General features: G+C 39.0%; 1 protein-coding gene and 1 long non-coding RNA gene across 2 annotated transcripts; one reads left to right on the top strand and one right to left on the bottom strand.

Annotated features, from left to right (window-relative positions):
- Window positions 1-694: 694 nt before the first annotated feature.
- On the bottom strand, window positions 695-22,231 carry FERMT1 (FERM domain containing kindlin 1). The gene is made up of 14 exons (XM_026094701.2): window positions 22,081-22,231; window positions 18,091-18,324; window positions 16,429-16,575; window positions 15,632-15,845; window positions 14,521-14,623; window positions 12,817-12,924; window positions 12,003-12,134; window positions 11,811-11,860; window positions 9,118-9,242; window positions 7,669-7,775; window positions 6,479-6,700; window positions 4,753-4,877; window positions 2,626-2,767; window positions 695-1,312 (listed from the first exon to the last, which is right to left on the bottom strand). Exons 1-14 carry the CDS (start codon window positions 22,229-22,231, stop codon window positions 1,139-1,141), a joined length of 2,034 nt encoding a protein of 677 aa, XP_025950486.1. The 3' UTR covers window positions 695-1,138.
- On the top strand, window positions 14,535-24,075 carry LOC135327964 (uncharacterized). Its single transcript, XR_010388656.1, has 2 exons — window positions 14,535-14,963; window positions 22,103-24,075. It is a non-coding gene; the product is annotated as an uncharacterized LOC135327964 (long non-coding RNA).
- Window positions 24,076-25,766: the final 1,691 nt, after the last annotated feature.

The following is a 25,766-nucleotide window of genomic DNA, read 5'->3' as shown; positions in this document are numbered from 1 at the left end:
TGACAACACCTGCCCTTTTTATTTGCTTAGATATATGGAATCAGTTTTGGTTTATCCAGCAGTTTAATGAATCCTCCCTTAGAACAACTTAGTTCCCTCCTGTGCTTTCCTGATCAGTACACATTATGGGGCAGAACCAAAGCCCACTCAGCTCAGTGGGTATGTGTGACTCCCTCCAGCAGACAGAGCTGGCTAATACAGATCTTGCTCCATAGACAAAGTATTATTGAGTAATAGCTGCATATTCTGCATTACATGCATGATGAACAGCATTTCTACAGGCATTTCAGCTCCTAATTCAATTTACGAATGAGTTTAGTTTAGAATTAGACGACAGTAAAACAGAGTAACAAGGACAGAAAATAGAAGGAAAGCCTACCTACAGAGTATTTTCTAACAAGCAAATAATTTAAAATAGTTAACTAAACTATTCCTTTCAACCTGGAAATGAATACAGTACCTCAAGAGATTAACATTTAGAATCTGGTTCTGCAAAGACTAATGTTTTGTTCTATGCATCTGGTAGCCCCTTTGATTTTAATAGATTCTATTCACACAATTGGAGGTAGACATGGGTGTTACATTTTTGAATGATCATGTAATCACTACTTGGGATTTGAAAGCTCCATCTGCAGGACTTTGGAGTACTGATGAAATGTTTTCTGTTCCCAGCACAAGTGTTAGACAAGTAACGTAGCTTTAAAAAAATGTTATTTATTCAGCTTTAGTCCTGTTTAATCCTGAGACATGCTAGCCAATGTGATTTGCAGAGCTGTAACAGAGAATAAAATTTGCTATACAACGTCCTCAAGTTCCTTGTTCTGGATACTAAAACAGATTGTTGCAATTAAAAATACTAGACTCAGAAATCCCCAGTGGCTACATACCTTTCATTTGAAAAGTTCTAGTTGTACAAAAGGAAAACAAGTCTAATCATCCTAGTTTTGATGATGGAGTTGCCATACTCCATCCAGTGACCTTGGCTTCAATATTTAACAAAGAAGCTGGAAATAGTTCAGTCATATTACGGGATTGTAATATACAGTATATTTATTAGCCAACAGTTAACAGTCAGAGTCTTGTTTAATCTCTGGTCCTTTTAGCTGGGGGGAAAGAGAGGAGGAGAGCTTGCTTCACGTCATTCCTGACCTCCAGTTAATTTATGGAACAGATCTTCATCCAGTGTTTCGTTTTGGTCTTTGGAGCGGGTTGACAAGAAGATGTAACCCCCAATATACTCATGGATGATTTTGCAGTCTGCACTCAGGCATGTGAAAGCAATAGACACATTCTGATCAAACTCGATTGCAACCTAAAGAAAAGACATATGGCAAAATCAGTAACAGAGATAAACTACATCATCTTTCTATGTGACGTGAGTCTGAAAAAATATGTGAGTGTCAGAGCAGCTAGACTACAGAGACTGTGATAAGCCAGTACCTAGCTCTGCTAACAGAAGAGCTGTAAGGATTTCTGGGTCTGCAGTATGTTGAGGGTCTTTGGCTGGTTGGTTCTCAACTTTCTGCTGTGGCAGGGCCCTCTTGTGGTCAAAATCTTGCTGCTTGTTTTAGAAGCCAACAAAACAAAGCTTTTTACCAGATTTTTTCTAGTGGCATATATGGAAGCCTTGTAAACGTGTAAGTAAGCATACTGAAAACAACAAGAATGGCACTCCTGACTCTTTGTACACTTAACCAATAATGTTTAATACCGTTCATTGTTGTGCGCTGATCTTAAATCTGATTTCTGGAGTCAGGTTTTGAGTTTTACTACTGTCAGTTCTAAAATCCAGCAAACTGAGGCTAGCTACTAACTGCAGATTCTGCCTTTTTTGAAAGTGATTTAATGCAAAACCAACAGCTTTACCAACACATTGCAGGCTCTAGCACAGGAAGTACTGCAGCAATATGGATTTTATCTGGACTCTCCTGGCTCCTGGAGATGGATGTGGAAATTGTATAAGAAGAAACAGTCTCCAGGCTGCTTGAGTTTACACCAGGTCACACTAGTTCCACTCCAGAAATTTAAGATTTGCAAAAGGGGCTTCAAGCTTTCAAACCCAAACTGAGCAACAGCTGGCTGCACTGAGCAAACTTAACCAAGGTCAGAAGCACCTTGATATAAATCACAGCATAGAGCTCTTTTCTTAGGATGACATACTGAAACAGAGGAGGAGCTTGCAGCACAGCCTTGCAATCTCAGTTTGGGATTTAAAAGGCAAGCTAGGCTCCTATAGCCTCAGCCCATAACAGAAACAGAATCACTGCAGTTTAGAGGATGATGCACGAGTTAGACTGTGCAGAGAACAAAATGAGATTTTTCTTAACAGAGCAGTAAACATATACTGCGGTGGAATTTACCTTTGAGTCTCTGTATTTCATCCCATCAAAATCAGGGGAAATTTATAAAAAATAAGCCCGATAGGTATGTTTTAAACTGGAGATCTTTTAGTTTCTGAACTTTGACTACAAATTCCATTAAAAAAAATTTAGAGAGTAGATTATTTAATAACCTGTCATAACACATTCAAAATCTTTCCACTCTGAGGCTTGAAAACATTTTATGAAAGCATCTTCCAGTGTCTCAAATGCAATGACTGAATGCAGAGAGCCATTCCAATTTTACCTGGCGTATTTCCCAGTTCACATTCCATTGCTTCATGTTGGAGAACCTCCATGTTGTGATAGGGTCTCCTGTGGCTGCATCTATCCTTATGAGCCTGTTATAGGACACGCCGAGCAGATCATCCTTCTTGCTTCCTTTAAACCTGAAAAAAAACCCCAAATCACTGAGCAGATTCAGTTTGCAGTATTTTTTTTCTAGAGAAACGTTTCACCTGCCCGTCTATGCAAGAGCAAAAAACGTGGGAGAACAGAGGCAGTCACAACTAATGTGAAGATGTTTCCCTCTCACCTCGTGCTATACAGCTGTTGGTAACAACAGCCTGGGATTGAGGAGAACTTGGATCCTTCTTCAGGACAATATTTGTTATAAAGCAAGAATGTAGCCTGGTGAACCATGGCAAAATATATATAAAAAGCAGGTAGGTAGGTCTGGCTGAAATCTTTCCAAGTCATTGTTTTCTGCTGAAAAACCGTTCTGCGAAAATGGGAATATTTTGTGCTAATACAAGAATTTGATTTTTTATTGAAAAAGTGTCAACGTTAATTTTACTTGCCTCACTTCAGTAACATTGAAACTTGTTCTTCCATTTATACTCAGCTAAAATATATAAGCATACCAAAATATTAGATTTAGTAGCACTATTAGCTTATCAAAATAATTCAGAGTTAGCAAATATGCATATTTCTGAATACAAATCACATTACAAAGATACTGGTATATTTTAACATTTTAGCTTTTTGATTAGAAGTGAAAAATAAATACCAAAGTACCAGAACTTTTTGTGGACAGACATTTCTGAATAGGAAATTCTTAGCAAAAGATAACTCAGAGAGAGAAACTACCTTCCTCTACCCTCATGCTGAAAGCTGGAAAAAAATCTCATCTGGCTGCTGCTAATAATTTTTATTATTTTGATCCTGTTTTTGAACCTTCTGTCCTTAAATGAAGCTGGCCCTGAGGGAAAGAATGTGAACTGGACTGCAATCTGTGAACTCCCCACTGAGAATCTGCCCATAAGTTTGTAAAATTCACTACAAGATGTTTTGCCCATGCTACAAAATCACACCAATGCAGTTTAGGATTTTTTGCAGAGCTACTGCTGACAGATGGGGCAAAATATCTGTATCTGTTAGTAAATTAAATCATGCCAGGGAACATTCCTGGGCACTGAACTCAACAGAATTGCCTGTTCTGTTAAATTGCTAGAATGGTCCTGGGCGCAGTTCTGGCCCCAACTAAGCTGTGCTCTCCCAAATGACTCCTGGTACAGCTCAGGAGTTAGAACATCCAGAGACCAAGGAAAGTCAGTAGTTTGCATGAAGCCACTGGATTTTGGGAAATCAGAGAGTTTAATGGTACAGATGTGGGCTGTTTTAAGCCAGACAGCCTCTGTGCCAGAAAATGGTTGCCAGCTGGTTCAATTTATACCACAGATGTAGCCACTGATTTCTAAGTTGCCCTGAAAGAAAAGTTAAGCACAAATTAAGGAAGAAGGCCCCAAGTGTGGCTATGACAGTACCTTATAAATTTTTTGGCATTTTGTCAAGAGAAGAAAACGCAGGTTGGATATCCTGTAGAGAATTCTGCAGTATTCAAGGTAAGTGTCCTGGGAAACCATTATGAACAAAACAGGACCTTTCTTGTGCAGACTGGTCTTCCAGATTAACCTAACAGAGGGATTGTGTTTGCTACTTAACTGTTGTATTTTTTTAATGAAATGCCAAAACAATTATGCTCAACATAAAGTGTTGAATCTAATTCCAATGAGCAAGAGTTAGAGTGAACAAATGCACTCCAAACCTGAGAACACCAACAAGATTTGCATCTTCTTACATTTTAGTGAGCTTATGTCAATAAGGGTTTAATTCTACTGGTATGTTACTTCATACAAACCTCTTGGGTTTTGCCTGAAGGCAGCAGACATAACGGAGGGTCTTGCTTCAGGAATGGAGCTACTGAGTGCTACTGCTATGCAAAAAACAGCAGCATGGAAGTTACTAGAATTAAAAAGGTCTGTGGGGAAATAGGAGGAGTATGTTCTCAGAACTGGGATTCAAGGAACTTCCTAAAAATCACTGACCGTGAACATACTATGGCAGCTTGACATCTCTGTAACAGTGCAATTACCTTACAATGTAGTAGGATAAGCCAAACTCAGGGAGGGACTGCCATGTTTGAATAAAACGCAGCTTGGCCTCCACTAGGGACATCTGGGCTACGTTTTGGTGGGCTTCCAGAATACGAGCAGCCAACTGGGAAACACAGGAAAAGAGAAAGATTTCAGTGGACTGGAGAATAAAAATATCTTTGCTTTCACTAAATCAAACAGTATTAGCTCTGATGCTATGTTCAGATACTTAGTGCTTACTGTTCAAGTAAACATTTGTGGAGATCACTTGGGGAACAGATCCTGAGCTACTGGGGAGAATGGTGCAGGAAGGTCTCAGTACCTGGTTTTGTGCTGCACTGGATCTAGCTCCAGCATATTGTAAAATGATCTTGCCTTATTTGCAGCCCACAGGCCCATTCTGTACAGTGAGCTTGCTGGGAAATGAGGACTGTCTATCCCTTCCCCCTCTCCTGACTACATCACTTCCACTGGGTCAGAAGTGTGAGGTGGTATTCTCAAGGCAAGGACTTCCCTTCACATAACGATTCATGGGGTTTATTGTAGTACTGCCATGCCAGACTGCTGTAGACTAGCTAGGGTTACCAGTGAAATCTGGCCCTTGGTTCACTGTCGCTCAAAGCAGTAGCAGATGAGGAACTTCTGAATTGCATATTCACTACTGTAGATGCTCTGATCTCAGCTATCCTGGAGCAACAGTTTGTTCTCATGCAGAATTTGCACTGCCCCAGGCCAGAAATTTTTTAACTGACATGTTCTTGGTTCTAATCTTGTATTTCCCTCTTGATGCAGTCGGCTCTACTGTGCTTGTTTCAGGTTGTGTCTATCTGTTGCAGCTGACCTGATGTGCCCCTGGTGAACAATCTTTCTGGAATGTTAAATATGCTGCTGAGGAGCAGTTCCAAGCACCAGGGAAATGGACTTTGATCATCCTTTAGGTGGGCAGGGCATGCTCGCAACTGAAACAGGGTGAGGGAGGGAATAAGCTCGACATATCCTTCAGGATTTTCTGCTAATGTACCATTCATTACTCATTCACACATCTTGCAAGCTCTAGGCACCATGCACTAGCTAGATACAAACTTATTCACGGTAACAAAAGTTCCCTTTGCTAAATAACTGCTTTATCTACTGCATTGTTTATCCAGCCCTGAAAGCAGGCCGTGAAATCTGCTGCAGTGAGCCCCTCTGATTAGGGGACTGACTAGGAGATGATATTATGGAAGATGCTGAGTAGCGTGTACCCCATTACTTTGTTCTGGGGACCATGTGCTGTGGATGGGTAGGCTGAACTCTCTTTCAGCAAAAGCAGTGGGCAAGAATAAAGTGGAGAGGGGGAGGGGTACCCAGGCCAAGAGGGCAGGAAGACCTCTGTATTTAAGATACAGACAGTATCTTCCCTTCCTTAAAAACATTCCTTACTCATTTTGAAGAGACTTTCAGGTACAGCACTGAAGACAAAATTCGTTACTTAGGAGGCAGTGTGGATGTAGGAGGAGTACTTGGAAAAAGTGCTGAGACACCAGTTACTGTGTTCAGTCTAAAGGAAAGGCATCTTGCTAAATATCAAGGAGGCAAATGTGTGTTGTAAGATGATTCCAGTGTATGGCCAGGAATCCTTGCATGGTTTCCAAATGCTACCTGGATTTAGTCTTGTCCCTATTCCATCATTTGCCTGCCTCTGGAACCACCCATCCCCAACCATAACAGCCATGCTGAGGATACCTGCTTGGACTTGTATTTTTTTGTATAACGGAGTGAGACGAAGCATTCTGGTTTCATGTCAATGCTTTCTGAATCGGAGGCAGCCTGAGGAGACACAGCCCAGTTCTTCATCTTTAAAAATGAGAGGATCTTGTGGACCTCAGGATGATAAGAGCTATCGGCCATTGTTTTGCCTTTTGAGGCTAAGATGCAAGCAGCCATCCACCGAGCATATTGATTCTCCTGCAACAAATACATTTCTTGATATATATGTTTGGTATTTCTGGACAAATCATTTATGAAGATGGTTACTGCTCAAACATCTCTCACTGTGAGATAAAACAGCTTTGGAGCTGATTTGGGTGGATGTACAGGTAATATAGTACCCTTGCCCTTCCCTGATAAGGCTAGTTCCACGTACAGGATTAGCTTTGTGGAATAGTTATGTTTTAGAGTTTCAAAGACACTTACCTTGAAAATGATCTCATGTTCATTAAAAACAGATGCTTTCTTATAAAATGCCAAAGAATGCACTATATGAAACTGGTTTTTGATGCGTCTACAGCTCCCACTGATATCAGCTGCAATTGAGGCTGTACAGTATATCTGATTATCAATGCTACAGTCACTAGAAGTTCAGTATTTTCTCCACATGAATGTTTCTGGAAAATGGTTTGATGCGTGAAACTACTGCTAGTTGACAGAGAGAAATCCAGTGCTTTAGAATAGATTCACTGTGAAATTTTATGGTGGGACTCTTTTCCAACTACTTACAGAATTGGGATTGATGCAAAAGTCTTGAAACAAATTTAAGATCCCTATTATACTACCTTTATCCCAAGGGAAAATTCCAATTAAGAAAAACAAACAGAACAAAAACCAAACCTCAACCCCGTGAAAACACTGAAACAAAATATTTTAATTTCTTTTGATTTTTTTCCCCCCCATAGCGTGTTTCTTTCTTTTTTTTTTTCTTTCCAACAGCTCTTCTTGGAAACTGATGATAAACTTTGAATTATTGCCCCTTTATCCCCTCAACCATTAAGTATTTGTTAGTCTACCACATCTTTCTTATATTGTACTAGACATGTAAAGTCTCTGGGGCACCCCTATTTTTATGTACAATTTCTAGAACAATAGGATAATGGGTCTCCTAGACAATCTAATAATAAATCTGGAAGGCAGACTTTCCGTTCTGTCTTATTACTCACATTATCGCATCTTAAATATACTTCATTCATGCCATCAGCAACAGGAATTAGTAATTTGATTCCAAACTTCTTTCCTGCAACATTTACATCTGGTACAACTTCACATCCTAGAATATGGAGAATCACAAAGAAATGGATTTATTTAATTATGCCACTAATTCTAAATAGTAATATAATGATAAAGAACAGTACTTAATAGCTGTTTTGCTTTGAGATCAAGGGCCAAGACTTTCAAAGATCAGGCCTAATCAAAGCTTTTTGTTCTAGTACACTGCCTAATCTGGCTTGCCAGGGTGATGAATGCTTTTAGTGATGAATGCTCCAAACTCAAAGAGCATGGTGTTCAATGTGGAATATGAAAGGGTGAAGGATGCAAATGCTCTCAAAACCTCTGCTTAAGCTTGGAAAACACTCAATACTTAAAATGGACAGGAGTTGATGAGATAGGTGCTTTTGAAAATTTTACCCTAAGTTACTTAAAAGCCTGGACTGTATTTTCAGAAGCAAGTTAGTACTGAAAATGGGATGTTGGTGACATCTATGCAGAGCTGGCTGGTTCAGGGATCCCAGAAAACTCTGGAGACCTGGTATTTCAATGCTGTAGTGCTACGATAGGCCTTCTGGATTCAGCTGGAGTCAAGAATGCCAACAATGCCCCTTTGTGTCAAGTGACACCAAAGCTGTGGGCTGCTTGTTCAGGTTCCAGTCACCTTGGCTAGTTTTACCATGCATTCATCTGACCTACTGAGGATGTGCAGATTGGTATGCAGAGCCATTTGTTCACAGGGGCCAATCTTCTTTCTATTTCAAAGGTTTCTTCTAGGATGAATCCTGGGCATCACTGGTTGCCTGATGCTGAACATATGATGTCCCTGCAGGAGTAGATGTAGATGGAGGCTATATATAGTGCTGACATCTGCCCTGCGTACACCTAGGGTTTCTCCTCCAGAAGTACCCTGAAGCTGGGTTACAGCTACAAAATTCCCCATGTGTGAAACAAAGAAGTTCTAGAGAGCAATCTTGGAGCTGTCCCTGCACAGCAGTATATAGGTGCAACCTATGGTATTCCTGCCCATGACATTATTCATAATCCTCTGCTACCAACGTGCTTTTGCCAAGGACAGAGGTGAGTATTGCCATAAAACATAGATTAAAAATACCTGGAAATGCAAGTGTCACATATAGATCATACTTTCTATCTGACTCATCTTTAAGTGAATTCAGTGGTATACAGCATTTTACAAGTCAGGTCCAGATAATCTTGGTTTGGATTAAGGTAATCAAACCTTTTGGTTAGGCCCCTTCTGCAGACAAGGTCTGCCTGCTTAAGAGCAGCAGAAAAAGTAGTTTCAGGCCTAAATGCTACTGCTTTCTCTTCCCAAGTCTCACAGTGATTTCTTGATTTACTCAAATCATGAATGCAACAGAACAATAAAGGAAAATTCCTACCTTTTAGGTTTAGTTTCTCAATAGGTTCTCCCTGCCCAGACTCCTTGTTTTTAAAATAAGATACTGAAGTGTCTTTAAAAACAAACCAATATTGCTTGAAGGCTTTCAGTGACAGCCTCTTGGGCCTAAAAGAACAAATGAATTGCATATGTTTATATTGAAACGTACATATCACTAAGTCACTCACAGATATTACTATAGATCTCAAGTTCCTTTGAGGTCATATACACATGGCATCAATTCACTTACACTTGTGGCAATGATGGGAAAGGCAAATCCCTAGGACCAACACTGTACCTAGGCTGTCCTGGGTAGAGATGTGGGGTTTTTTACCCTAGATTCTGGTTGAATCCCATCTATGATTTCTCGCTCCCACCCCTTTTTCCATTCCTAATCAAAGCCATCCCCCCTTCTAACAAAGACTGAACATACTCTGCTTTTTACATGAACGCGATACTGCTAATGTAATGCACTAATTAGTTTCCATGACCAGAACTAGTGCAAGTTTTTTCAGGGCTCCTGATCTAGGAAATTTGCATCAGTAAAACTAACTTGTAATCTACTCAACCTGCAAGTTTTTGAGGTAGAGACCATCTTTTTGGCTTTATATCGAAATAGTATCTAACAACAAAATTCTATTCCTTGACTAAGTCTGAGAGGTTCTATACCACTTCAAGAAATGGTAATAGTTTAAACTATCTTCTTCCATTAGTGCAATGTTATTCCAGCTTGTCACACACGTATAATTACATAGATATAATACTAGTTTTAATTATTTTAGCTTATTCCAGTACTTTGCTAATGCAAGTTCATTTCTTTCAAAGAGTTAACTTAAAGGCATCTATTGTGGAGCTGAGAATTAACTGATAGAACATTAATGGTCAAACATAATTGCGTACCTGCTCCTCCTCTCTTCAGTAAGAGGTAAAAAACAGAATTAATTCTGCTAACAATACACTAACACAGCCAAGGGGGAAAAAAACATCCTAGATTCATTTCAAGAGGAAAAGAACAGAACTATTAGTTCAAAATATAACTGAGGTACAGCACTATTTTAGTGGAGAAATACTTCACAACTAGCTAAAAAGATCATCATTAAAGGGGAAAAAAAACCCAGAAGTCTACTGTCTATCTTACACTTTCCTTTAAATCTAAGATGATGGTACAAAGATTATACAGCTAGCTGGAAAATAGTGATTTCTTATACCTTCTGTTCTCTTCCCCAGAGTGTTTCTAGAAGTCCTAAACTAGTCCTTTCTAGAAAATGGTGATCTTTTTCTTTGTTTAAATTCCAAAAGTAACTGGGATTTTCAAATATATTTGTCAAGTATTTTGGCTTTTAATGTTCCAATACAGGGACAAAAAAATGCTTCAAAAATTAGGGACTATTAGCTTCTTTTTAAACTTATGAACTATTTTTCTATCCATAAAAGTTCCTGAAGACTTTTTCAAAAGCTTACAATTATTTTTCTTTTTTTTTGAAAAAGTATTGCAATTCTCCATAATACTATTACCTATCTGGAAATAATTTTTCCTAGTGTGCTACTGCGGTAGGTACAGTGAATAAATATTCATTCTATGACTACAGCTAGCAGTACAACATGCAGAACTTTGCATTTAGGTTTAAAATTAAATGAATATTTTTAGTAACAACATGCTCTTGTGCCTTTTAAGGAAATGTTTTACAACTAATCTAATTTCTCCAATGTGTTTGGTTTAGTAAGGGATTACCATGTATACAGGAAGCTTTTAATGATGAAAAATAACTGCTGAATGCTCTTAAAAACAAATTTCTCTACTGCTGGGGAAAAAATTATCCATTATTAGAAGCAACTAACTGACAGAACTTTAAAGGCTTAAATTTCCTTTCACCTTAATCCAGTTTGGTAATACGAAGCCAAATACAATTTATCAGAAATGAGTTAACAATTTTCAAGTGCAATTTTCAGTTCACTGACTACAAATCAATTTGTCAACAGAATGAAACTGATAATCCTGCAATAGAAATTTGTATCTTTCTAAAACCTGAAGACTGTTTTGTGATAAAAGACACTGTAGTCTTGAGATCAGTGCAGTGATATTAAGTAACCGTTAAATCAGGATTTTATAATGGGGTCACAGAATTGTCCCTTTTGCAGTTTACTTATTTAGGTGAGGTATTATTGATATATTGTATTAGTGATACTCCATAATGATACCAAAAAAGAAAGAATCAAACTCCATGTTTTGGCTAGAAAGGGGGTAATTAGCTTGCTACTTTTATTTTGTGGGGGAAAAAAATCCCACAGGGTTGCTTTCAGAAATTATATTCTGGGAGAGTTGAAATTTGTTTTTTTTTTCCTCCTGAATTTCTTTGGCCAAAACCAGTAAAACTTGAAAATAAAACTGTAGAATCTTTTCTTTAGAGAAGATGATTGAGCCCTAGGAAATATAAAGAGCCTGTTCTTTTATCTAGCCTAAGCATGTTAGGCCCTACTGCTCCAGGACCTAGAAAGGTTTGCTGAGAATCTGGCCCAAAAGCAGTAAGAGAAAGATGGGAAGAGGATGGTATTAGGCTAGTTAGAACTGTATGGTATCTTTGTTCACTTAAAACCTCAGGATCTACTATTTTATTAGAATGCAAATCTAAAGGGATTTCTTATAGAGGTAATGTTTTTGTTTTGTATGTTTTATTATTACTTTTAATAACTCACCTAACTAGCCTGAGATTATCAGCAAGTTTCGGGATGTCTGTGATGTCCTCCTATGGATAATCAGGAATAAGTTTAGTACAATGCACTCTGTAAGGTCTATTAACTCTGGTATGAAATCGGAAACCAAGTAGGTTCATCAGAGTCAATGCATTTGACACAGTGAAAGCAATTCCGAGTTCCAAAATGACATACCAAAATGTTGCTTGTTTTTCCACCTTCCAGTGTCACTTCCAGATTAGAAAGTGCAGCTTCTACTTCATCTACTTCTGATTCACAGATGAAATCTTGTGCCTCTGATGACAATGATAATTTGCTTACATGGTACTGAAATAAAACATCAAAAAATCAGATTTTTGAAGGGCAGATTCACTTCAAATATGATTCAAGTATCAATTAGTAACATATAATCACAGCATTTGAAAATAAAGCCATTGATCTCTTGGGTCTTGGTCAACTGTGTAAAGTTATGCAGCAGAACTTTGTGTCTTATTACCCAGTCAGGGACTAGACAATGCTAAGTTAGTTTGCTGTACTACAGGAATAATGCAAAGTTTTCATGTTGAATTTATATGTATTCTGTAGTGTCCTACCTTTTCATTGTGCTAAAGTTTTCTTTCTTTTTTTCCCCTGTTGCCAACATATATATTTATGTATTAGACTTTCAGGAAGAACACATGAGATAGCGGTAGTTGGTATGGTGAGCATCACCTCATAGTAGTCTCTCCAAAACAGACTTGTATCAAAATTATATCCTGCGTACAACTTGCTTTAGATAACGTTAGTAGATAGTTCCACAAACTGTATGTATCAGTCTGAATAATGGCATGCTGGTATTGAATTTAGTTATTTTATAGTTAACGGGTGCTGCTCATTGTTTCACACTCACATAAAAGTAGGTCCCCAATCCAAGCAAAGCTATCAGCTTAGGCTCTTCCTACATAGTCCTGTCCTAGCTTGTGCCTGCCTCTTGAGAAAACAGGTTTTGCAACTTGGATCAAGTACATGCCTGTAGCGCAGCAAAGATCAGCATTTCTTCCTCTGTGCAGTCAATTTCTTCCAACAGGATGGCCCAACGGGCTTGTTCATATATCTGGTTTATTCGCACTGCATCATACTACAGCAGAAAAGAACAATATTGTCATTTATGACCAAAAAGTGTGCCTTCATGGTCAGTTGCAGCTGATCTAACATTGGGCTGAAGCCATAAAAGTAGTTTCCTTCGTCCCTCCCACCTTTGCCCTGCTGTATGTTCCCATCTTTCCCTTGTACTAGCTCATGTGATTGTGCACAGGGTCACGGTGACTTGCTGATCCAAAAGAAAACTTATCAGGAGTCCCTGTTGAAGCAGAAGGGGAAGTTAGGACATCCCTTTTTGTGGTAGTAGGTCTTAGACTGGCTTAAGCCAAATGCGAAACCACACTCAGAGAGTTAAAATAATGTAACATGGCTGAAGGGATTTATCAGCTTGCTGCTGCCAAAGGACAGAAATCTTTACTCCTCTTTTCCCTTCTCCTGCTCTTGGCTTTTTGGTTCCGGCTCTATCCTTCCACTAGCTTGGCATTAGTCAGATCCTGCTGTGAACTGATTTAACTCACTATTCATTCCTCCTTATCTCCAGGGGTAAATATATGCTTGGTTAATAAGCTGAAGTGACTCACAGGGATATTCAAGCCCCAGAGCTGGTGCAAGGTAGGTTATGGGAAGATGAACCTGGGAGTGTGACCTCTCACTTTCAATAGCGGTGAGCTATGAAGTGGCCTTGGGTAATTTCATCCTATGGCTCCATTACTGGCTGGGGCAATGAATGAAAGTGTCTGGGCTGCTTAAGTTGAGGCACCTGTTTGATTTTTAGTAGGGATGACATTTCATCCAAAACATGCCACCTGTACAGGAAAGTGCCATTCTTTTTATCTGAGATGCTTGAAATAAAACAACTAATATACAGACAGTAATAATGCTAAATACGCAGTTGATATAAATGGTCTACACAAAATTCACATTAGAACTCTTGTTGATTTATATTAGTCAGTGATCAGGCTTTAATTTCACTAAAAATACCACTGAAGTGTTAAAAACCCTGGCTTAACAACACCACAGTAACTGACTGTTAGTGGAAAGAAGGGTAAGTGAGAGGCAACTTTAGAGAAGTGTTTAAGTGTGGGTTTTTTTTTTTTTTTGAAGGCTAAGTCTTGTTTTCAAAAGGACCCTAAGCATTTATGCTGAGCTTTCCAAAGGTATTCAACCACTCAGATCACTCAGTTACATTGGAAGAGATTTGATTTAGGTGGGTAAGTGCTTCAGAAGGCTTGAGCCTAGAAAAGCCAGATCTCACTGAAGGGCAGTGGAACATAAGTGCCATTTTTAAGTCTATTTTCAAAAATAGGATGTATGTCTTTACATCCTTTGAGATACTACTGGTTTCCCCTTAGTTTTTCTTGTTGAAATAGAAAGTAAACCAGAAAGTAAACCAGCCCCCCTGGAAATCTGGCCACTGTTTCTGGTGCTTGTCAGATCTTGTCTTTATACTTAAGAACTTATTTCAGGTGAAGATGATGATTCACTATCCAGAGGGGAAGAGTGCAGCCTTAGCTGAAGGGAAGAAGTGGAATTTGATCTCTGAATAGCCCATAACAAATCCTAGCTAAAATTAAGTATCCTTGTGTAACATGAAAGCAGGCAAACAATGAGTTAATAAAAACAAAGCTCTTACTTTTGGATTCAGATCAAAGAAAGTGTAATATTTAAAACGTAAAAGAAGTTGATCGTCCTCTAGAATGCCTTGTTCCATTAGCGATCGAGATGAATCTAGCCAGCTGCAGAAGAAAACAACCCACAAATTCATTTTTACAGGAAAAACTATCACACCTGCAGAGCTCCAATGTAATTGTGAAACAAAAATGAGAACGAACAGCTCTAATTCCTGTGAACCTGGGGAAAATTCAAACAACTTGAAAAGGCAGAACATTCATATGGATTTTCAACTCTGTGTATGAAAACAACACCTAAAATCTTTCCAGTTTTTCTCCAGCACTAGCCAAAATCTTCTGCTTCAGAAGTAGATGCCAGAAACAGAGCAGAAAAGAGTTATGGGATGATCTACCAAAAGATTCTTTCTTCTTGACCTCCAGAAATGGGAAATTAACTTAAGCCAAGGTAAAAATGCTTTTGTATCTTTAGAATTCCTGCTTTTTATTTCAGGGTTTGCTGTTTTATAATTCTAGCTACTTTTGTTACCCAGTGAAATCCAATTAAAATATTGAGGTCACTGTTAAATGCTCCAAAGAGCTGAAAAATGACAATCTGTGTTTCAATGCTAAAGAGACAATACTCTCCAAGAATTGTACCACTAAACCCCTAGTGCTCTATATTCTTCTGTGAGGTACAATAAGCAATGTTTGCTTTTGCATAATTAAAGAAGTCACCTACTTGTGCTGCATTAGAGCTTACTAGCTTTATCCACGTGTGTAGTTCCACTGCCCATTAAAGCCTTTTTGAATTTGCTATCCAAACTGACCTTGAGCTGTGCCCACACACTGCTACTCACGTCAGTGGATTTGCCTTCATCTAGCAAAGGAATTTAATCCAGAGTCTACACAATTATATCAACAAAGTTGTCTCACCAAGAACGTTGATTAAGGAAAAAAGATCAAAGAGTCTAAGATTTCTGAGATGAAACCTAGATCAAACTAGGTTTTAAAGTACCATTATAGCCTAATATCAGGCTTCTGTTTTCAAATTCTGCTTAGCACTTCTTAAAAAGCTGGATTAATGGCATCCCTGTCAAGTCAGCTAACAAAGATATCAGAGAGAGGCATCCTTACCCTGCATTAAGTTTTGCTTTGTCAGCTAAAGTCCGAGGCTGGTACATCTCTGCTAGTGTTTCTGGAGAACAGTTGGGATGACTGAAGGCGAGGATGCTGCAGTTCTGCTCAGTCAAGGGACTGTCGCTGAACCAGGTAATTGTAGAAGAAGCTGGTGTCCCATTGACAGGATCATAAATAGGTGTCATGGTTTTACTATATAAACCTGGACTTCCTGCAAGTTAAAACAGTAATACATTATTCCAAAGAAAATGACCTTCAGACTTAGGTTGTCTACCGCTTCCCAGAATAAAAGACCCTTTTCTTTCAAGACACTCTCCTATCTCTACTGTTTGCAGCAGGCCTTGCTGCAAGAAGCTTTTCCTTGTCCTGTGAAATATCTCAGATTTGGTGGAGAAAGGGAAAGACTTATTTTCAATTCTATATTTTTGCTTCTCCTTTCAGGTTGCCGAAATTGCTGAATAGTTTTAAGAGTAGCCTCATATTTTCAAAGAGCAGTAGCAGATACTGTGTGCACGGCCACAGTTAATAATCTGTTTTCTGGTGTGCCCTTTCATATCCCAATGGAAAGGAAAACATTAAAAATTAAAAAAAAAAAAACAAAACAAAACAGGAAAATACTGATAACACTAAAGATTTCACTAATGTTTTGGAACTACTAATTTCAGATCCACTGTGTCTCTCTGACCTCCATTCTACATTAAACTGTTCTCCCCTGTTTTAATTGTGGATCAAGGAATTTCTTCCTCCTTTTGGCCTTCAATCAGAAGAATAAGATCACAAGAGTTTTCCATTACCTGGTAATCCAGAAATCACTGCAGAGTTGCACAAGTTTAAAATATCTTCTATAACTGGTTCTTTGCTATTCTTGTCTTTTTTCTTTTTCTTTTTGAGTGCATCTTCTGATTGCTTCAACAAAGAGAGTTCTTCTGACCGCCTAATATCTATAATGATAATTCAGGAATTGAAGCAAGAGAAAACCTTTGAAACTCAGAAGTTCATGGCCAAAAAGACCAGTTGGTAAAAGCTTTTGAGGAGCTGCATATTGCTATCTGAATCATATTTTTAGCAGGTTGAGAGGACTACCCATTTAAAAAAAAAAAAAAAAAAAAAGCAAGTAATTCAGTGTAAAGGCCAAAGACTTCAGGCCGTGAGGGTGAGTTTTGCCAAGATTTAAGCCTGCTTTTGTAGTAAGCATTACTGTATTTTAGAACACTAGGGACAAACTCTTTCTCCCTTAATGTCTCTGCAATTGCCTTTGAGCAGAATAAACTCGATGAAGTCTGACTTCTGAATAAGTGAGAACAGAAACAGAACTACTGTATTTGAAGTTGATGCCTTTTCTTTTTCATTTAAGAATTTTACTTTTCACCTATAAGACCTTGTCTTGGAGATACACTACTCCCCTAATACACTGCTGTTTTAGACCTGTATTGCAAACCTGGTACTTTGTTTCTGAATTATACTCTTATCCTGCAGTAAGCAAAGACATTTTTGACATGAGAGAAGTTACAGAGTTCTTGTACTCATTCAATTCATTCTGGAAGAAAAATGTGGGCAGAAATGTTTAATTCAGCCAAGTTTCAGTTGAACAATTATCACATCATTCCATCATAGCTGTTAAGTGTAATAAAGACATACTATCTCTTTCACAATCCATTACTAGAAGATGGAGTTGAAAGGTGCACTGTGGTAAATATGGCTTGAGGTGGTAAATTCCTTCTGAAGCTGAATGTGTTAATAGGCTAAACTTTGAAAATCTAAATTAAAATGGGGATTAGGTGTGCCCTAAAATTAAAGGATTCTGAAGATCATTTGCAGGCTCAGATTAATCCTATTGGTCACAGGCATGCAGGTCTGGCAGATTTCAAAACCTAATCTCTGCTTGGAGGTGCTCCATTCTTGGACTAGCAGAGATGTGTGGGCTCATCACTACAACACATTCATGGGGTTGTGTGGGGTAGTTGCATATGCCCTGGACTGAAAAGGTTTGCAAGTGTCTTGGACGCTCAAGCACACTCCTTCTGAAGTAAAGCAACAGGCCAAGTTGAGTATTATTGATACTAGTGCAAGTGATAAATCAACTGACACCTGTGAAATTGCCTGTGCTAGAAGCTGGTGTAGATGAACCAGCTCTTTGCTATGAGCCAAAAAATGAGCTGGCTCGAGGAGGAAAAGGATCCCTGCAGAGCCACCAGTGGGACTTTGACAATCCAGTACTCCTGTGGGCCATGGGACAGATTTCTGAGCACCATTTGTATCAAGGTTATTGCACTGACTGAGAACCACTGATATGCGCTGGACACTGAAAACAAAAGTCTGTCCTCTGATCTCAGATCAACTCAACCAAATTTCTCCTTGAGCTAAACAGTTTTGTGGGAGTAATGACTTTACATCAAACGAAGACACCTAATGAAATGCTCAAATTTAGCTGCAGGAAGGGATTTAGTTTTACTTACTGAGAATTTTGCAGATGTCACTGACAGCTTTGAACACTACAGAAGAGAAGCTGACTTTCAGTCTCACAGTCTTCATGTTTGGCAAGCGAAGCCGCAGCATTTTGTGCTGAGTAGTGAAGAGCAGCTTAGCATCTGCCTGCACCCCGCATTTATCCAGTGTCCAGTGGGTTTTCAAAAGCCAACATTTTTTCTGCTCCCACCAAAGAGCATAATCTGACCAATCCTGTGATATTTCTAGCAAAATGTAAAAAGCAAAATTGGAAGATTGTTAATAAACTATAGAGCAAATATACTCAAAAACTTGGCTTGGAAACAGTGCCCTGCAATTAGGAAAATTTATTTACATTAAAGTAACAACTGCAGTTCCTGGGACCTGGACCCCATTTGCTGAACACCTGTAGCAGTCACTGGGAACTAACTTTGTTTTCCTTGAAGAGTTAACAGATGCTGACTGTGGTGCTGCCTTAATCTGGCAGATATCCACAGGGAAAGTGCATCCTAAATCTGGGGCTGTCTATGGTCCAAAGCTGTTTGCATTGTGCTGGGATACAAACTAATAACAACACTTTGCAACTTGACAGTGCAAGGTGAAAATCCTCCCACAATAGCCTGAGTGCACCCAGATGGCCACGAGTTCTTCCACAGTCTCCTGGGAAGCACCCCTGAACAGCTCATCTCTCTAGGGTTAAGCACCAGCAATGTGTCCCTGGAAGTCTTAGTGACACACAGCTAAGGGCTGTTCCAGGAAATACATAGTAATTCAGCTTTTCTCTATGGCTGCACAGTTAGGCTAACAAGGATGCTCACCTGAGTGTGGCCCACTTCGAACAACTTTATAGTGGTAACGTTCTTTAAATAATGAAAAGAACAAATTACTATGTTGTAAGTAAACCCTGTAACAATAAGGAAAGAGTTAAAAGGCTCTCCAACATATAAGATGACCTCTCTAGCACATGGCAGGCAGGAACGTACGTATAAGGGGGATGGAATAGGTATGATATGGTACAGTACAGTAAAAAGGTCTTTTAATGGTCCACGCAGGAGAGCAAGCTGGTGTGACCAACCAGGGATTGAAGAGGGTTTCCTAATAAAATGTCTTGGAGAAAAGACAGGCCTGCCTACAGACAAGTGTCTTGTTTCATTAGCATGGGCTTGCTTGAGTTTTGATTAAATAAAAATGTCTGTGTATTTGGTACTTTGGAAAACACGCAGATAGAGAAGAGTTGGTTGAATGAAGAACAGATGGGAGACTTTGTTCATTAGTTATGTTCAGAGTTCTGGAGAGGGAGAACAGCAACTTTTGTCTGACTAACCTTGAACAGTAAGCTATCCCAACCTGAAAGGTGTCAAAACCTTGAACAGATCAGCTTGAAAAGCACTCATATAGGATAGAGATAAAGCATTGCTATTCTCAATATTGCGAGGAATTCTCAGATTAAATGACTTCCCAGATGCCAATGATTTATAGTAGCAGGTACAGTTTCTCTGTAACCTTGGTTTGCTCCTCACCAGCTCTGCCAGGAAGAGACTGTTCCTCTGTGTGACTATAGCACAGTAGAACCCTGTCCTGTTTTGGAATTTCTTGCTAAAAAGTTGTTGCAAGAAAAGTGATGACAAATCATATAGTTATAGATTTGGTATAAATATTATTTAATATAGAAAGCTTTTTGCATGAGTCAAATACACTAGCTTTATCTAGTTGTAAAAATACTATGAAAAATTAGCCTTATTACCCAGCGAAAACTCAGGCTACCATTGGTTGTTGGCTGAATTGTGTGTGGAAATACACGGAGAAGTCGTGGAAACCTACCTTGTTTGTTACATTTTTCTTCATCACAGATTTGCTACATGGTCAAACGTTGGAAAAGGGATTCCTTGATAAAATCGCTATCTCTAAGAGCTTTTTCACCGCTAAGGGTTTTCATGTGAAAATGCCTTTCCATTGAATTGGAGCCTTTTAAATATGTCTTGTGCACCTCTCTTTTTTTCCAAAAAAAAAAATTTCAAAACAAAACCTTTCATTTGGCAGTAAGATCCCTGAAATTATTAAATTGCTGAATTAAAAAATTTTGAGACTATTCTGCTGAAGGGTTTTCTTATAGATCAGTTTTTCTCTTCTTGTTTTTCTGAAGTCAAACCATTTAAGAAAGATCAAGTTTCAAGGAGTTTTTTTGACAGTCAAATAAATGTAGGGGTTTTTTTATACTTAAAAAAAAAGTGTTTTAATTCTTTTTTAAAGAAACTTAAAAAAATCCTGTGTTTTTTTTCAGCTGGGGGGGGAAGCACTGCCTAATCCTTTTTACTGTAGTAACTATCCTAAATGGTAAAGATTTTTGGATCATTCCCTAAAACATCCTTCAATATTGATATGCTGCATTTGTCAGAAAGAAAGGGACAAAACATTAAAATGTATTGAAAATAGAAGAACATTTTAAGGTAAATCAAAAGTCTCAGGAGAGAAAGCTAGAACTGTCCATGAGGAGCTATATGTTGCTATGCAGAGCATATAATTATTTTCTGGATTTTGTACTGTTTGAACACCAAGAAGGCATCTATGATGGTGTTTGAACAGTAAGAAAGCAGGTGGATGGAATACAATGGACTTTATTGTCTTTGAGTTTTATTTTCCCTAGCCTTTCACCTGCTTTAATAGCTGAGACTGAACAATCCACAGTAACTCTCAAACTCTGGCAAACTGGTATGACTTTTGTTCCACAGCAATTATCACATCAATCACCTTGGGAAAAGAAATGAACCAACAGCAAGGCTGCAGCCTGTAGAAACAGTGTATCTGTCTACCAAAATTTCTCTAGCATCATTGTACTAACTTCAGGGCAGAGGCACTGATCTCCTATATTTGGATGCCAGACAGAGCAAGCAAGACCTTAGGTTTCAACACATCATGCAAAGTGGTGACCAAGCTGACTAGAAGAGAAGGTAACTGCACCACAGTTTATGATGTCTGCTGGAATAAGACAGAGGAGAAAAAAAATGGAGGAATAGAGGAAAAAGAAAATCAAAGGGCAAACACTGGTGACCACATAAAACAGTTTCTGCATTGAATACTCTACTTTCTGTTGCCCCAAATCTTGTATTTCTAGAGCACAGAACAGAAATGTGAAGCTCATGGTGTTCAGACCTGAAGAGTCTGATCTAGCAGACAGGTCTTCCTTTCTGTGTGAAGCTGATGACTGAAGACTTCTAGATTTAAGAACTCCAGGAAAGAGAAAAACAGTTGAAAAATAAGTAGCATATGAAAACCCAGTGGCATGGATATAGTAATCAAATACCATGCCGTCTTGCCTGTATCCATTATTCCGCAGCCTCAGAATACAGATGATTATTTTGGCAGGCAACTCCATTTGATTTCTTTGAGTTAAAGAAACCTAGATTCTCTTACTGCCTGTGGGGCTGACCTGCTGTTACTGTACACAGGATACTTTACCTTTCCATCTTCTTCTAACTTTAACTCAGCCAGTCTGTGCTCTGAGCAGCTGTCCCCTACTGGATAGCTCAATTCTGGTTTAACTAGCCATGGTGAGTTAATGTGGCTCTGATTTTGGCTAGAAGGCTATGGTAGCACAGTAAACAATAACTTCTGAAATGCTTATGTAACAACTAATACTTTCTGTATAGGACTGCTACAGATGGATACATTTCTTTTGCTCCTCAAACTAGTTGGGTATAAAGCCTGTCTGGAAAGGGAGTTGGAATAGTTAGTTTAGTCCAACTATGATATTTGTCTAACTGGAGAACAAGAAGAGGTAAACTTTTGTTTACATTGTGATAGCATAGGTGTTTCAGTCGTAGACAAGGGTTCCATCCACATAAAAAGCCAGCCTGGATCTGCAGCACCTACATGCTAGGTGTACACCTAGAAATAAGTGAGGCAGTGCCATTTCAAAACATGCAGGAGCCTCTTTTTTTTAGAGGGAAAGCTGCATGTGTTATTTTAATGACAGTGTGTAAATTAAACAGGTCTTTACTCACTAATTTGTTCTACTAATTTCAGCATCACTCCTCCAATATGAAGGTCCCCTGAGACCCGTAGTATAAATTCCTTTTGCTCCTCTTCGTACTGATGATCGACTACCACCAGGAGCTCCCAAGAGTTGGACCCGTATTCACTTGAGGAAGTCATTTCTGGTAATGTCTGTGAAGCTCTGCAGAGGAAAAAAAAAAGGATTTTTTTTTATTTCCCATCTTTGAAATAAATGCATCTCTCCAAAGTCCCAAAATATTTCCATGCTGCCAAGACTTCACAGTGGCCTTGGCTGAAACTTCAGATGTGGTATCTTGTTATCTCTGTACTAGTCTCTGCTTTTGTAGTTACTCTTACAAGATAGAAATGTGTGTGTGCATTTTTTTTTTTTTATTATGAATGTTTTGCATTTTTTCCTATCTCAAGCTCTCTTGTTGGGTAGAGACAGCCCAGTCTCACTCAAGTTTCCCCACTCTCCAGTGTTAATCTGGCAGTTAGGACACCATAAAGCCTGCAGTTTGCTGTCCAGTGAACAGAGTAGTTTCACTGATTTGTGCACTTATTGCTGTAATTTTCCCTGTGGATAAAAGTTTACGCTTGCAGCAAAGGCAGATGAATTCTGCCAACTTGGTGCCATGGGACCAAAAGTGGAGTAGTTTTATCCATTTGGGTACATCTGAGGGAAAACAAAAACTTTAATGGCTCTCTGCCATTCGAACTCTGTTTGAATGGGGAGGATGAAATAACACTCAGACATGAAAAAAATCAAGAACTGGTGTTAAGAGGGACAAGCTGTCTCTGCAGGGGGTGGGGGGGAAAAACACATGATCCAGAGAACTCTGCAGTAAAAGGATGGTACTAAGCCCTTTACAGTGCACTGCTTGTTGTCCAAAAAGCTCTTGGAAGTATTAAAACCTTCCAGGCACCTAATTGCAGTTCCTGCTGATAGTCTGTTTGCACAGAGATGTAACCATGTATCCTGTCTCAGCAGAGTGACTAGCCCGAAATCCCACCAGGTTCCTGCTGGACAGGTAAACAGTAATCATGCCAAGCCAAACTACAGAAGATGCTCAAAGCAGAAGCTCTGGTTATGATCAGTAGACTTCTGCTAATTACTGAAGGAGCTTGCAAGTATAAGGTGGCTGATGCTGCAAGGAAGGATTTAATCAGTGAGAGAAGAGACCAGATTAGCACCCAGCTGTCACGTTAAACCGAACCCTAAGAAATGAACCTTTGCAGTTGAAGCTCAGGCAATGAAATGCATGGTTCCAACCTACTGCAGACTTCCAGCAGTATCTAGGAGCCCAAGTCACAGACAAAGACTCTGTTAAAGTAGGTAAACTACAAATATAGACTGCTTCTAATATAAAAAATAACTAGGGTATGTTTGCAAAGAAAGCTGGAGGAGACATTAACAATGTTAACAGATTTCTGTAGCCCTTTTTAAAAAGCATTTAGTAAGTTAAAACCATCAGCCTAAAACTTAGCCCAGAAAGAATCAAGGGCCATGGTCACAGGTGAGGAGTGAGAGAAGAAATGACCTTTTCTAGGACTGACCACAGTCAAAGAAAAAGACCAAACTAGCTTAGGTTACAATAATGTAAAGTTAAGCTAAAAGTTATATCTAGCATGCCTAGAAACAGGATGAAAATTTAAGTACATCTATTTACAAAGCTGATAATATTGAAGCTTTATGTTACTGATTAGATAATAAAAGAGGGTTTTAGTGCCAAAAGATACTACTCCAAGGCGGAGCCCAGTTCAAAGTTCATTCTGAGATTCCCATCCAGGGGCACAAAGAGGCCCTTTCAACTAAACAGCCAGCCTGTTCTAGCTAAATCTTCAGACCTTCAGATGTTATTAATGTTTCTTAACATCTTAAGGGTTAAGAATTTCAACAGTAAGACTTTTCTTATTTTGTTGTGTTCACAAAATTATATATCATGCAGTATTTGTATCATGGAGTACAACATAAATTACAGTCATCCAACCATTTCAGTGAAGTTCTTTTAAGATCTGTTCTCAGAATACTAATGTTCTAGACCTGGTTCCTTGAACTCCTTTGGTCCTAGGTCATACCTGATGTCAACCCTACTGATGTAAAACTGGGCATCAAAAGGATGATAGAAATGTGGTGGTAATCACAAATTCTACTAATAAGGAAAAATGGTTCCAAAAGTAAAGGCAATGGAAGTGCATCTGCTAAAGATGTGACTGATCCCAAAGGAATGAAGGACAACATAAATGAAACAACCTGCAGAGCTCAAAGCCATCCTTTTAAAGAAAATCATCTTACTAAGGAGTATCAATAGAATAGTGCTGACTGTGCCCTAAACTTCTAAAACCATTTTGACTTACGCAGACCTCTAACTCAGAAAATTGCAACTTAATTACTACAAGAAGCTAACTTATACCAAGGAACAAGTGCTATTGTTAATTATGTTATTCTGTGTGACAGCCTACACCTTTTCACCAAATAGTTACTAAATCAACAAGGCTTGATGCTTATCCAAGAAGTTTGTTTGTTTTGCCTTGGTAAACAAAGACATTATGTTGGACACTAGAAAACACTATGGCTCTACTGCTGCTGGGATAGAGCTGGGATGTTGAATTTGTGCAGCTCTGCACCATATGGATTTATTGGCTTAGATATGCCTTACACTGGGGGTGAAGGGCTGTACCATGTTCCACAGCAGCATCCAGAGACCCAGCTTCTGAGCAGGTTGCCCAGGCAGAGAGCACCTCCAGCACAAGGGCAGTAGAACATGTAGAGATTAATTGTTGTTGTTATGCTTTATTCACAGCAAAAGAAAAAGTGTTGGCTTCAGAAAGCTAGAATGCCACCAACCATGCTCTAAACATCAATAACAGCACTAAAAATCAGCTGACCTAAGCATGAGAACTGTGTGATTTCATTTCAGGAGCATGGGCATGGAATCTGGCACGGCAGCCATACTTCTACAGACACTTCAGTCTGCCATAAGCCCATATTGTTACTGAACAGAAACAGTCTAATCTGCCCCTTTGTGCCAGCAAAAACTTTTTGTTTTTCTTTTAAATCTGGTTTAGTTTCCTAATCCAATTCTGCATGTGCTGACACAGGTGAAAATGAGCAGCCCAAGGGGTGGGTGAAACTCTTTCTTTCATTCATGTTGCTGTTTTATAGGGCTTGGAAAACCATGGCCTGAGTGCAGCTAATTCTGGCACTCGATCATTCCCTAAAGCTGCTCTTCCCCACTTCCTTTTCAAAACAAGTTTCAGTTCAATGATAAGAAAACACAAACACTAGTAAATCTATCAGAGAATGCAACACAAACAGACCCGAGTCTAGGAAAAGAAGCAAGCTTAGCAACAAGGACAACTCACTGCTGCGCATTTACAAAACAACCCCAAACTCCATGTGTTCAAACCTTCAGGTCAAGCCTGGATCTGCTTTGGGAACACACCCCAGTTGCTGTGCTCAGCGTGGGCATGTGGCTGCATGGCCTCTTGCAGGGATCAAAAAAGCCAGAAATATGTCTTCAGGCCACTGCTAATTCCAGGCATTATTTCTACAGAGCATCTTATTCGACCTGGCTATAGAAAAGCAGTAATTTAACAGCTGAACTCTGTAGCGTATGCATCCATACTACTAATTTTGTGCAAGTTTTAGCCCTTACAGCTCTAAACGTCACATTTAGTGTGGAAATACAAG

This window comes from Dromaius novaehollandiae, chromosome 3 (assembly GCF_036370855.1).
Source record: "Dromaius novaehollandiae isolate bDroNov1 chromosome 3, bDroNov1.hap1, whole genome shotgun sequence".
Lineage (NCBI taxonomy): Eukaryota > Metazoa > Chordata > Aves > Casuariiformes > Dromaiidae > Dromaius > Dromaius novaehollandiae.
This window is presented reverse-complemented; position numbering and strand designations above follow the sequence as displayed.